Consider the following 14,438-nt stretch of genomic DNA (forward strand, 5'->3'; position numbering starts at 1 on the left):
TCCTTTCCTCCCTACAAGTGGACATCATATAACAACCTCCTGGTCACGCCACACGTGCGCCCCCCCGGGGGGCGTGGCAATCTGTGGAGAGCTGTATCCCACAGCTCATCACAGATCAGGGTAAAGGGCCAATGATGTTGGCTCTTTACCAAGTGATCAGCTGTGTCCAATCACAGCTGATCACATGTAAACAAGTGTCGGTTATCTGCATTTCCTTTCCTCAGTGCTCTCACGGTACAGAGGAAAGGAAAGCCTATAACTGGCTTTCCTGGGGACATTTACACTGATAATAAGGGCACTGATCATTAGTACCCTGATTATCAGCGCAGCCCCATCAGTGCCCACAACTGCAGTAAAGTCCATCAGTGCAGCATTTAAGTGTCCATCAATGCAGCATATCAGTGTCCATCAGTGCCTCTTCATCAGTGCAGCCTCATCAGTGCCAATCAGTGAAGCCTCATCAGTGCCCATCAGTGCAGTCTATCAGTGTCCATCATTGAAGAAGAAAATGTACTCAATTGCAAATTGTTATACTAAGAAAAGGTTTTTGTTTTTTTTTAATTTTAGATCTTTTTTGTTTGTTTAGCATAAAATAAAAAACCCAGTGGTGAATAATTAACACTAAAAGAAAGCTCTATTTGGCTACAAAATGCTAAACAAATGTATTTGGGCACAGTGTTGCATGACCATGCAATTGTCCTTTAAAGTACGACAGCACTAAAAACTGAAAATTGGCCTGGGCAGGAAGGGGGTGAAAGTGCCTGGTATTGAAGTGGTTAATGTTGCACTTTAAGCATTATTAAAATTGTTGTTCCCAGCCGAAATGACATTTTAAAAATTTTACAGGTCTGTTTGCTATTTGTTTCACAATTCCTTGCCTGATAGCCAAGCAAAATGGCTATTATTGGTTTTACAGATTTGGCTACCATAGGTTTTAATGGAGTTCAGATTCGGTGTTTGAACTTATCCAAAGTTCACCAAACCCTGCTTGAACCAAACCCAGGTACGTTCAGGTCATCCCCTCATTCCTGAATGCACAGGCTGCCTGCAGTGGGGCTGGATGGTGTACCTGTCCCTCACGGGCACACTGAAGCACCAGTAGTGATGCACTGCAGATAGATGGCCCTGTGTGCAAGGAGTCCAACGAGCAGAACTGGAACTGGAAGTGAGGGGCAGTTTCTCCGATAGGGACACAGACAACAAGAAAAACAGAAACTCCAATCATTCTCTATGCTAAACGATTTTCATCTTTCTTGATTCTCTATAGTGTGTAATTCACTTGCTGCACAAATGGTTAATTTGTTTTTGTAACATACAACTTACTGCATGCAGCCAAAGCAGCCCCGAACATATTCATGAGTGCCAAGTGTAAATTGACTGACATATGGTAGAGAAAAAAGATTAAAGGATTAGCTAATTAAATCGCATGACTCAAATCTCTCCCTGTGAAGCACACATACAGTAGCACTGATCTATAGCAGAATACATGCCAGCAATCCAGAATGGCAGTTCTGGCCCAGCAATCATTTGTTATGACAGAGTTGCTGGTGAGCGACTACAGAATGGAGGAGGAATGTGTAGGCACTCTATAAATATATGTTATATAATGTTCCCATGCCACAAGCAGAATTATCTATGTAGGAATTAGATTTGTAAATCATGTTTCAGGAAGTTTATATTCTTCTCATCTCACAAGCCCTGAGACAGATTTTAACGAGACAACAGTTCGGTTAACTCCAGGAACCTTGGAGAAAAGATATTAATCTTTATTTGTACCTTAGACCCATTCAGGTAGATATTGCTAGTAGGGAAGAGGCACAAATGACTTGCTATAGCACTAACAGCCAGTGTAGTGTAGCACCCGCTGGTGTGCTACTAGAATAGTGTAGTGCATGGTAGGTAAAATCATTGTGTATGACTCATGGTAACTGTGTGAGTCTGTGATAGAGGTCGGGTTATTGCAGGTCAGCTGGGCTGTGTTCCTCCTCCTGACTCTGGAGGGCCATAGAACCTTCCAGAAGTCAGTAAGCAGGAAGGGCTGGAGACCTAATGTGTATGTTTGTGGGAGTCTGGCCAATCCCAGGTTTGGAGACCCTGGTAGAATGGTGGACTGGCCCACAAATATGGGAGAGTCAGGCTAACAAGGGGAGTTGGGTGCAAGATGGAGTGCTAAGGAGACTGTCAGTGCCTGGGAGGGGTTCCCTAAGTCTGCGGGATGGGGGGGCAGCCTCCAGGCTAGGCTCTGGCTGGCTCAGAAGGATACATTCAGCAGTGCAGCATGAATGGGATTGAGCATTGGGAGCAAAGAGGACAGAGTGAGTACAGCAGCACTCTCTGGGATCCACAAGGGGAGAGACTTCCACATGTAACAAGCTTTCAAAGGACAGCGTTGGGCTCAGTGCTTTATCCTTGTCCTGGGAGATCTTCAGAGCAGCCAGGAGGGCTGGTAGCATCTGCAGGCTGTGGAGCTGCGAGTGGTTCTACAGGGGAAGAGGAGACATCTCTGCATGTAGTTAGCTAAACTGATTTTGAGGGGCTGCTAGTTCCTCACCTGTAAAGGGCTGTTGCTACTGATCCACAAAGACTGACAGCTTTCAAGGAAAATAAACAGTCCAGGATCGGTTTCTGTACATGGAATGGAAGTTGCCCCCCTTCATTGATTCAAGCCAAACTGGGCATCCCATAATCCCTATTTCCCTATCCAAGTTATTTCCCCTAAAAAATAACAAAACCAAGCCCATGAACTATTCACTGACTGTGGATGAAAGTGTGAAAAATGCCTGTTGCCTGGTTGGCTTAGGGGTTCCCACAACACAGCGGCCCTCATGAGGGTTGCACTACAGTAGTACATATTATTTTTATTGGTAATATACAGGATTTAGATAGCACCAACAGTTTGCGCAACAAGAAGGTTAGGATGGTCCTACTCACAAGAGCTTACCATCTAAAACAAAATGACAGCTTGGGTGAGATTTTCAGATGAGGTTAGTGACAAAAGAAATAAGGAGCACGGCAATCAAAAATAAGTATACATGATGGTCCATCTACTCAATACTGCTGAGACATATAATATTTATCTCTATTTCAGTCCAACATGACTGCTGTGACTATATCATGCTGTTGCGGTTTTTCCATCGGATCAGAGTTCCTCTTTAAAATACCATGGAACAGCCTTTTTCAACCAAAGTGCCCAGGCACCCTGGGGTGCCTTGAGGTTTCTCCAGGGGTGCCTTGGCAAAAGGTCTAAAAATTGCCCAAAATTTGTATATAAGCCAGTGGGTGGAACAAGCCTGCCTTTTAATTGCACAAAACCAGAGGTTTCCATTGTGCACCATGACGACTTTCTAGCTGCCAGCGTCTTGACAACCAATGACATCAGCAGTTGTTAAGGAGGTCATTGATTGCCTGCACAGCATCCTTATTTGACCCTCCCCTGCCCCTCTCCATCAGCACTGGGGTTACATTAGCTGGGTGATGGTGAAATCTGAGGGAGAAGAGAAACACTGGGATACTAGTCAGTACCAGTCTGAAAAAGTGTATTTGCTTTGGAAAAATAAATCACCTCTAATATTGGGTGTCCTACGTGTGTGGATGTTGCTGTATCATATAAAACAATTTGAACAGTTTTGTACATTTTAGAATGGGGTGGCTTGAGACTGATCATAATGGTAAAGTGTGTCTCAAGACTGTCCATAATTTTAAAAGGTGCCTCAAGACTGTCCATAATTTTAAAGGGTGCCTTGACTGAAAAAGGGTTGAGAAACACTGCCATGAAACACAGAGCATATGTCTTTTCAATTTTCTTGTACAACTTTCCATTAGATTTACCAAACCATATAATATGAAGTCAAACCTAAACAATTTGTATGCAGTCAAGCTTTCGCTACGTAGATGAAGGTAAATCTGAAGAAAATTGAACAAGTAAATTGTATAACTAGATTACGCAATATGTTGAAATAAACAAATAGTGAGTACTATTCACAAGACAACATATATAGGCAGGATAAATCTATCACTGTGGATATGCCTCATAATACCCCATAAAACCTCATTCACTGTCATCTAGTATGAAGAACATTAGAAGTCGATTGAATACTTGTCTCTGTAGTAAACTCATTTGCACTTGTGCGTTGTGGCAACACTTGTTCAAATGCACTTTCTCTACAGCCAAGTTCAACACATGTACATTTTCTTAATTCGTTGTGGTACGTTGGCAGTCCATTCATTATGACAGGTCTGTCTTAATGCATCTCAGTGCATGTGTGTACTTTAACGCACCGCAACAGAACGTTTAAATGTGAATTGGTCCCTAAGAAGATGGCCACACATGCAGGCACAATGCAACTGCCAGCAGAGTAATACAAATGTTCAGATTGTTCCATAAATTCATAAGCTCCCTAAGCCAAAAACATTACATCATTACCAGAGCTGGATCAGGCATTTGTCATCTCATGTCTATGGGTCTCTTAAACTGCATAGCTCCCAACTGTCCCTGATTTCGAGGGACTGTCCCTGATTTCAAACAAAGTCCCTCTGTCCCTCCTTCCTCCTCATTTGTCCCTCCTTTTGGTCTGATCTATATAATTGTTAATAAAATGCACTATTTATCTTTCAAAAAGTGTTTAAACCTTGCTAAATGGTGCTAAACCTTTGATCCAGTTTCTAAATTGTTGCAGTTGTAAATTTCAAAAGCCAGTATAAAGGAATATTAGTGGTAAAAAGCACTTGTGGGTTTAACTATTTTTTTTTTAAATAATTCTCCTTTAAGGGTGTGTGGCAGGGTATGTGTTCTATGCCTACATACTTTTGCGAATGGGTGTCTCTCATTCCCATCTCAAAAGGTTTGGAGGTATGAAAATGGTTCTAAAGGTAAAATGTTTTTTACCTTAATGCATACCCTACATTAACCACTTGAGCTCTGGAGGGCAGGGGCCCCTGCATAGAGATACTTATCTCCAGTCCAGGGGCCCCTCCGCAGAGAGACTGCTATCTCCAGTCCAGAGGCCCCTCTATAGAGAGACTGCTGTCTCCATCCCAGGTGCCCCTCAATAGAGAGACTGCTATCTCCAGTTCAGGGGCCCCTCCATAGAGAGATTTCTACCTCCAGTCCAGAGGCTCCTCCATAGATAGATTTCCACCTCCAGTCCAGGGCCCCCCCCCATAGAGAGACTGGCACTTCAATCCCTGGGGCCTCTCCATGGGATAGATATTTCATCTTCCTGTCCATGGGTCCCGCACATTAACTAATGAGATAGAGGTAGGTTGTCAGGGGGTGGTTCTGTTTAATCGTCCTCTTTCAAGCCCTTGTCATTGTTAGATGCAATCTGGTCCTGCCCATTGCTCTCTGTGGCATGCTGAGAACAACCTGTTTTTCAACTGTATTCCAAGGGGGGTGATAATTTGTCCTGCTGTGTTGAATTTTCAGTGTGCAACTGGCAAATTACTTGTTATGGATATTGTGTTTCCATATTGTGTTTATACTGTTTAAATATTGGTTTTCCTAGTTTTTAATAGGAGTTCTGTAATTTTTGGAGTTGTCAGTAAAACATTTGTCCTCTGTCAGTAAATTTTCCATGTTTTTAGTGAAAAAAATGTGAATGTTTGACCATTCTTCCAGAAGCGTATTTGTGGAGTCAAGCACTGATGGCAGACGAGAAGGCCTGGTTCTCAGTCTCCGGTCTATTTCATCACAAAGGTGTTCTATGGGGTTGAGGTTAGGACTCTGTGCACGCCAGTCAAGTTCCTACACCCTAAACTTGCTCACCCATGTCTTTATGGACTTTGTGCACTGGTACACAGTCATGTTGGAACAGGAAGGGGCCATCCCTAAGCTGTTCCCATAAAGTTATCCAAAATGTCTTGGTATGCTGACGACTTAAACTTTCTCTTCATTGGAACTAAGGGGCCAATCCCAACCTCTGAATAAAAAACCCCACACCATAATCCCCCCTCCACCAAACTTTACACTTGGCACAATGCAGTCAGGCAAGTACCATTCTCCTGGCAACCACCAAACCCAGACACATCCAACGGATTGCTAGATAGAGAAGCACAATATGACACTCCAGAGAACACATATCCACTGCTCTAGAGTCCAGTGGTGGTGTGCTTTACACCGCTGCATCCGACGTTTTGCATTGCACTTGGTGATGTAAGGCTTGGATGCAGCTGCTCAGCCATGGAAACCCATTCCATGAAGCTCTCTGCACACTGTTGTTGTGCTAATCTGAAGGTCACACAAAGCTTAGAGGTGTTTAGCTATTGACTCTGCAGACAGTTGTTGACTTCTGCGCACTGTGTGCTTCAGCATGCGCTAACCCCGTTTTGTCATTTTACGTGTCCTGTTGTTGCTGTTGTTCCCAGTTGCTTCCTCTTTGTTATAATACCACTAACAGTTGACTGTGGAATATTTAGTAGCAAGGAAATTTCATGGATGGACTTATTGCACAGGTGGCAACCTATCACGGTACCACGCCTGAATTCACTGAGCTCCTGAGAGCGACCCATTCTTTCAAAAATGTTTGTAGAAGCAGTCTGCATGCCTAGGTGCTTGATTTTATACACCTGTAGCCATGGAGGTGATTGGAACACCTGAATCCAATGTTTTGGAGGACAGGCCCAATACTTTTGGAAATATAGTGTAGGTACTGTATGTATGCAATTTTAAGCCTCATGCACACTGGACATTTTTTAAGCTACTGCTAGGGGCGTCAGGTGTTTTTTTTTTACTGCCTGTGAACTCCCTTGCATGATATCCTATGTGCTCATGCACACATAGAGGCTTAGAAGCGTTCTGTGGCAGGCGAGTTTAGGGGCAGAAAAGAAACCCACTGCCAGAGCATCCTGGAGTAGCAGCGTTTTGGCTGAAAAAACACTTGCTGTGTGTAAAAGGCACCTAAACACTAGGCATGTTTAATGTTTTTGTTTTAATTTATTTCAATGGCCAGAATACATTTTTTATTCTGGCCAATGAAAGAATTAAAGCCCAGGTAAAACGCAGTACTCACTTTAAGAAGTGTCAGAAATTTTTTTTTTTTTTTTAAACGCTGCTACCTTTTAGGGGAGTTGAAATTAAACGTCAGTGTGCCTGAGGCCTAAATGTGTATTTAGATAAAAAGATTTTTCATTATACTGACTGCAATTAAGGTGTATAGCTATGAAGCTGTTTTGAAAAGCCCAATATCACTTTTAAAAGAAAAAAATCATAAAACTCAGTATATTCACAAAAAATTTTGAATCTGAAGACTATTAAAATGTTTTAATTTGCGTGTCACACTGTATAAAGAACCTGAGCTTACAGAATAGAACACAAAGAGTTCCATACAAGGGGTCTGACACATTCTTCTTGGCCTTAAAAACAGGTTCCTTCTACTGACCTAGTTTCCTCAGAATTGTCAGAGGACACTCAGACAAGCCATCTTTTAATTATCTAGCAAATTAATTCCACCAGCGTGAACATGAAATATTCCTTTTCTATGAATGAGACTTGGGGTATTTGATAAATTATTTGTACTGTTGCTGAATGGATTATGACACATGAACGTCTACCAAACATACATAGTAAAACCATTACTACAATTTAATTCTCAAGTAAATGCCTTACATAGGCTAACTGCTGACTACATTGTGTTCCTTAAGAGCAAGTATCAAGTTTAAATAATTCATCGGGTTAGGTGAATGCTGTATATATAACTGTGCTACACTTTTTCCATATAGCATTTCTACTTGCGCCTTCCCAGCTTGCAGTTATAGAATGGAAAATGTTTTAGTAGAGATACAGCTCAGCAACTGCAGCAGGAGAAAATCTTGAAAACAATTGAAATATGTCTATTTTTAATAATGTAAACCCCAGACCAAGGGATTAGCCACTTTTTAGTAGCTTTCCTTGGGATTAAGCGTCACAATTCCAGACACCACCTGCAGTGCTACTTTTTTGGTGAAATAAGGAGGTAGACTCTACAGTGAAAAACAATAGCACTTCAGGAGTGTATTATGTCCAGTGGATTTGGCTTTTAATCTGCCAAGAAGACATAAGCTATAACAGGATCAGCTCCTTCTGGTTGTTTACAGGGTAGGTGGGGGTAGAAAATAAAAAAAACAACCTAAAACCCCTGTAAGGAAAAGTGAATTAAATATAAGACCAATCAAGTTAGGTAAGGGTTATGCAATTACATTACACGTGCAATCATTTGAAAATTTGTGGTCAGATTGAGAGCAGCATAGCTACCATCTGCACCCCGATCCACCTAAATATCTTTTGTAGGTTGAACGAAAAACTGATAAATATTCATCATAGGTTAAAGTCCTAAGCGATTTTCTAGAAACACTTGCACAAGCTGATGGTATTAGATTAATGTGTCTTGTGTTGAAATTCTGGGTAGTTTTTTTTATTTCTTTTTCAACAAGTATTGATCTGAATATTGATCTACAGACTGCAGCATATTCACCTTTTCCTTAGGCTTTTCCAGAACTGCTGTGGATGGATCACTGCCCAACATTTTAGTAAATAGAATATACAGTACTACGTTCATATCCTCTACTGATAAACATATTTAAAAAGATTGCTCTTAAATGACCAGTCTAACATCACTTTTAGTACTGGCGTCTCTCAGAACTATGGAACAGAATTATTTTATACTAGGCCCTCAAATGCCACTTTGCTCTTGTTTTGGAAGTCTGGTTGTTAGTTGTTTCAAGATCTTAAAAGATTTAAGAACTTCCAAAATTGACTGTGGGATTTACTTTTTGGTCTGGACCATCATTATTACCACCTTTGATACAAGCTTATCAACACGTGAAAATTGGAGTGGGATAAGCCTAGATTTGCCTTAATCTATACAGTTTTCGCTTCCAATACCATTAATTCGATCCAAGCATCAAACAATAGTAAGTGGGTAATATAGGTGGATCATTAACGAATACGTCCAACTGTTATCTTCCACACCAGTCACGGATAAATTGAAAAATGCTGGAAAAATCGATCTGTTCAATAAAACAGTGGTCAAAAGGAAAGTCTTCAAAATGAGGACCTGAACTCGCTGTAGATTTAATAAGACAATTCTTAGAGATCTGTTTCATTCGTATTTGACTGGCCTAATGCTAAAACCAGCATTAAATACAAAGAGCAATGCTTGTACCAAAAATTAGATTTTTGGTCGACTGCTTGGGTTTACTGCAGTGTTTCTCAACTCCAGTCCTCATGGACCCCCAACAGGTCATGTTTTCAGGATTTCCATTATTTTGCACAGGTGATTTGATCAGTTTCACTGCCTTAGTAATTACCACAGCTGTTTCATCTGAGGGAAATCCTGAAAACATGACCTGTTGGGGGTCCATGAGGACTGGAGTTGAGAAACACTGGTTTACTGTAACACACACTTTGAGTTTTACCTTAATTTTTAAGTACAAAGAGACCGAAATCACAAGTAGGTGAATAACCATAAGAAAGAGAACAATCAGTACTTACCTTGAGGGAATGCATTTGGCTGTACAATATACAGGAATCCTTGGACTATGTGAAACAGTAAGCCTATAGCCCCAGGCTCATCATAGGCACTGGTATCATATGCTCCAGTGGGTACATATCCAAAATCCAGAGGCTCTGGGGCACTGTTATAAGAAAGGGGCTTTTCAGAACCAGTACTTCCACAGAGCAGCAGAAGAATATAAAGTTTAAGAGCCATTTGTATTAGAACCACATCAGCCTCAGAGATGGTTGGAGGGATGTAGAAAGTTCGGGGGTCTTCTCAGTTGCAGTGTGCAGTAGAACAGTCAGTATCCTTGTCCCTGCGTGTGATCAGAGCGTCTGCTCACTTGGAGGTAGGAAGGGATTTAGTAGACAGGATATTACAGGTCACTGCTAGGAAGAAAGGAAACAAAACCGTATTAACGTCCATAGATTAAGAGAACAGCTCAACAGGCGTCTTCCAGGATATGAGAACAGAGCATCTAAACAAGATGTAATACATGTACACACATAGGAATTACAGAAACTGAACATGTACACATGTACAAAAAAACAGCACGAGTGAGTAGTAATGTGTAACTATCATATAGATTGTCAGATCTGCTTCTACAAGTGGTCTGATGCAGAGATTTACCAGATCCTCATTTGAAAAACATATATTAAAATAGCATGTTCTCTTTTATTAGATTGGAGTTCTTATATATATTTTATATATATATTTTGCATGAAAAGTCGCAAAAGTGTGAGTGAAACTTTAGCTCTGTTACAACAGGCTTATGGTGAACATTGAATGAAGAAATCAAGTGTTATTTAATGTTACAGGCAGTTTAAAGAGGAGTGAGATGATGTCCATGATGACGCAAGAAGTGGGCAGCCAGAAACGCAAATGTGGAAAAGGAAAAGGTTACGGGAAAAGGAAGACCGGAACTCTGGCCTGACAAGTGGATTCTCCACCATGACAATGCTCCTGCACATGATGTGTCACAGGGTTTCTAGAGACTGAAGGTTTTTTACCTTCATGCATTCTATGCATGAAGGTTAAAAAGCCTTCAGTGTGTACCCCCCCCCCCCCACATACTTACTACAAACAAATTGTTTCGCAGCACACTTACCAAGCAGCCTTTGGTAAATGTGTTGGGAAATCCTATTTTTGTTTTTGATGTGCATAGCCCTTCCATGTGCACCTTGCTGCAAAGGTCGGTTATAGGTTGGGGTGGATGCCAGTTTTTCATACAGTTGGACGAGTTGAGTGTGCAAACAAAACCCTCTGTTTTTAAGGAAAACAGAGCCACTTTGGTTGTTTTGCAGGCTGGTTGGTAAGTGTGCTGGGAAATCCTTTTTTTTTGGTGATGTGCAACACCCTTCCAGGTGCACCTTGCTACAAAGGCCAGGTATAGTTTGGAGTGGTCTCCACTTTTTGAACCCTCTTATACTTCTCTGAGCCTGATCCATTGAGTCATTGGCTCCTGATGCTGTTAACCACAGCCAGTGAGGCAGGGCTGAGCTGCACTCTATGTGTCTCATAGACACATAGGGGTGGCTCAAATGTGAACACGCATGAGTGCCCCAATAGCAAGAAGCTTTCAATGGGGGCACTCAGCAGGTGGGAGGGGCCAGGAGTGTCGGCGAGAGACCCAAGAAGAGGGAGATCAAGGCTGCTCTGTGCAAAACCATTACACGGAACAGGTAAGTATGACATGTTTGTTATTAAAAAAAAAAAAAAAAAGCTGAACCTTTACAAACGCTTTAAGTGAGTGAGTTCCTGGCCCAGGAATCCAAAACTTGACCAACCACCTTATTCCCCTGATTTAGCACCCTGCGACTCTTGGCTTTTTCCAAAATTAAAAAAATACCTTAAAAAAAGGACACAGATTTGATTCTGGACATCCTGCTAAAGGAAATGTCATTCTGTCCAACCAACTTTGTGATCCAGGCATGCCTGCCAGACAGAACAGCCAGATCCGCCGCTGCAAACTGAAAACAAAGGCGGATGATGTCATGATCCCTTCCTTGGCCAAATAGAGGAAACCTTGTATTCACGGATACAAAAATACAAGGCTTGTCCTGAATGATGGAGAAGCATTAAGCCCATCTTTTTCTATTCCGCAGCAAAGACCGTCACAGGACACAGAGCCACTTACTGTATGTAGCTAATGCTACTACAATCCATTACAGCCCACTCAGCAGCTACATTGTTTTCTAATAGGAATAGTTTGTTTGGGCTCACACCAACTATTTAGTGACAATAACCACTCGCCAACTGCCCACATAAATTTACTGCGGGTGGCTCGTACAGTTATAATCATGTACGTGTAGGTCGGAACCTTCTTCTGGGTTCAGGACATGTGCGCATCCCTTTTTCCACCCGCCGACTCGTGCTGTTATTGGACACATCTGGATTTTGTCAACAGGTTTCAGCCAATGATTTATGGCTAAGACCTGTCTAATCACAGCCCAGAGCCCTGTATTAACAAGCACACAGGGCCCTGTACAGAGGGAATGATCTGTTTGTTTCATCTCCCTGCAAAGCAGGGCAAATGAACAGACAGATATTTAGTAAAAAACAGCACACATTACACATTGCTAGGCACATAGTAACCCTTTGATCGCTTCTGGATGTTAACACCTTCCCAGCCAGTGTCATTAGTACAGTGGCAGTGTATAGTATTATCACTGTATTAATGTCACTATTAATGTCAGTTAGTCAGGTAGTGCATCTCCCAGCCAGTGTCAGTTAGTGTCAGATTGCTCGCCACACTATCACAGTCCACAAGTCACTGATCACCACCATTACTAGTATACAAAAAAATAAATACAAAAAAAATTCCAGTATAAATAAAATAGTTTGTGGAAGTTTCACACAAACCAATCCATATACATTAGCTGTGATTTACTGTGATTTTATTTTTTACTAATGACATGAAGCAGAATACATTTTGACCTAAATTTCTGAATAAATTATTTTTTTTTACATTTTTGTTATTGGATATGTTTTATAGCAGAAAGTAAAAACATTTGGTTTCTTTTTTTTTAAAAAAAGAGGCCCTTGTCCCTTTCCAAAGCACCACTCTCATGTTGAGGGTATGTAGTCCGGTATGGTTCAGGAGGGCCTTTCCTGACTTGCCGGGCTGCATGCTCAGATAGGGGACTGGTATGGATCTTGGGGGGGACCTCACGGCATTTAAAAAAAAAAAAGTTTGCCATGATGTTCCCCTTAGAATCCAAATCAGATCCGAAGGGCCTGGTAAGGATCGGGGGGCTCCCACTGTTTTTTGTTTTTTTTTTACTCTTTTTAACCACATGCCGCCCAGCCACTGTAGAAATACGTTGGCAGGGTGGCACGGCTGGGCAAAACCATATTTTAAAACGTGTGTTTGCAAAACAGGTAGGGGGCACGTGCGAGGCGCGCCACCACCCTACCTGTCCCGCCGATCACGGCTGTGGATGTCAGTCGCCGGGTCACAGCGGGTCGTTACCAGCTGTGTCCCGCCGATTAGCGGCAATCACTGACAGAGAGCAGGGCTGCAGTAGCTCTGCTTTCTGTCAGTTCCCTGTCAGCTCCTGACATGCTGAGCCGGAGAGAAGAGTTTATCTCTCCTGATCAGCTCGCCCCCTCCCCCCCCCCCCGTGCAGTACACACCCCCGTCCCCTAGTAAACACTCCCCTCACACAGTTAACCCTTTCAGTAAATAAAAAAGTTAACCCCTTCCTCCCCAGTGCCATTAGTACAGTGTCAGTGTTTTTTTTTGCACTGATCACTGTATTGGTGTCACTGGGGATGTCAGTGACCCCAAGTCAGTTCCCCCCAGTGTCAGAATGTCCGCCGCAGTCCCGCCATAAGTCGCTGATCGCCGCCATTATTAGTATAAAAAAAAATTTAAAAATCCCAGTATCTTTACCGCCATTTGTAAACACTATAACTTTCACGTAAACCAATTAATTTACACGTATTGGGTTTTTTTTAGCAAAGATATGTAGCAGAATACATTTTGGCCAAAATTTATGATGAAATTAGATTTTTACATTTTTTTACTGGACATGTTTTATAGCAAAAAGTCCAAAATATTGTTTTTTTTCTCAAAATTGTCAGCCTTTTTTTTTTTATAGCGCAAAAAATAAAAAACGCACAGGAGATCAAATACCACCGAAAGAAAGCTCTATTTGTGTGAAAAAAGGACATAAATTTTATTTATGTACCATATTGCATGACTGCACAATTGTTCGTTAAACTAGCGCAGCGCTGTATAGCAAAAAAATGGCGTAAATTGCAGTATCTATGCCATAGTTTGTAGATGCTATATCTTTCACAGAAAGCAATCAATATACACTTATTGGGATTTTTTTACCAAAAACATGTAGCAGAATACATTTTGGCCTAAATTTATAACTAACTTTGAGTTTACTATATATTTTTTATAGCTGAAAGTAAAAAATATAATTTTTCTTCAAAATTTTTGGTCTTTTTTTGTTTATAGCGTGAAAAATAAAAAGCGCACAGGTGATCAAATACCACCGAAAGAAAGCTCTATTTGTGTGAAAAAAAGGACGTAAATTTTGTTTGGGTGCAGCATTGCATGACCGCGCAATTATCAGGTGAATTAGTGCAGTGCCGAGTAGCAAAAAGAGGCCTGGTCATTAAGGGGGATAAATCCTCAGGAGGGCAAGTGGTTAAACCGGCATTTGTATTGTTTACATTCTGCTGTCAGCAGGGAATCCCATTGACAGCAGATGAGTCATTGTTGTTAAGTGCAACCAACTATTCTGAATATACAAAGAGGAATGCCGAAGATTTAATGAATTACGAAATTCCACAAATTAATTGCTCTAGTATTTAGTCAAAATTTGTTTTTGGAATTTCGAAATTAGTTTTGTATTTTTAGCATTGTTTCTTCAGATGAGCATTACATTTTTAAAGAAAAACAACATGGTGATGCTCCCCCCCAACAAAATCCATACAGGTCTGGTATGCATG

General features: G+C 41.4%; 1 protein-coding gene across 8 annotated transcripts in view; it reads right to left on the reverse strand.

The window, feature by feature from the left end:
• The window catches only part of PROM1 (prominin 1), a 254,289-nt gene that overhangs the window by 210,454 nt on the left and 29,397 nt on the right, over positions 1–14,438 (reverse strand). For 7 of the 8 annotated variants that reach the window (XM_089677437.1, XM_089677434.1, XM_089677432.1 and 4 more), the window contains exon 2: positions 9,467–9,859. In XM_089677437.1, coding sequence (XP_089533563.1) covers positions 9,467–9,683 — 217 coding nt within the window. In that variant the 5' untranslated portion in view covers positions 9,684–9,859. The remainder of the gene's footprint in view (positions 1–9,466; positions 9,860–14,438) is intronic. The other variant, XM_089677433.1, reaches the window with a different exon arrangement.

This window comes from Staurois parvus, unplaced genomic scaffold (genome assembly GCF_062004578.1).
Source record: "Staurois parvus isolate SC_StPar_1 unplaced genomic scaffold, SC_StPar_1.0 ptg000186l, whole genome shotgun sequence".
Lineage (NCBI taxonomy): Eukaryota > Metazoa > Chordata > Amphibia > Anura > Ranidae > Staurois > Staurois parvus.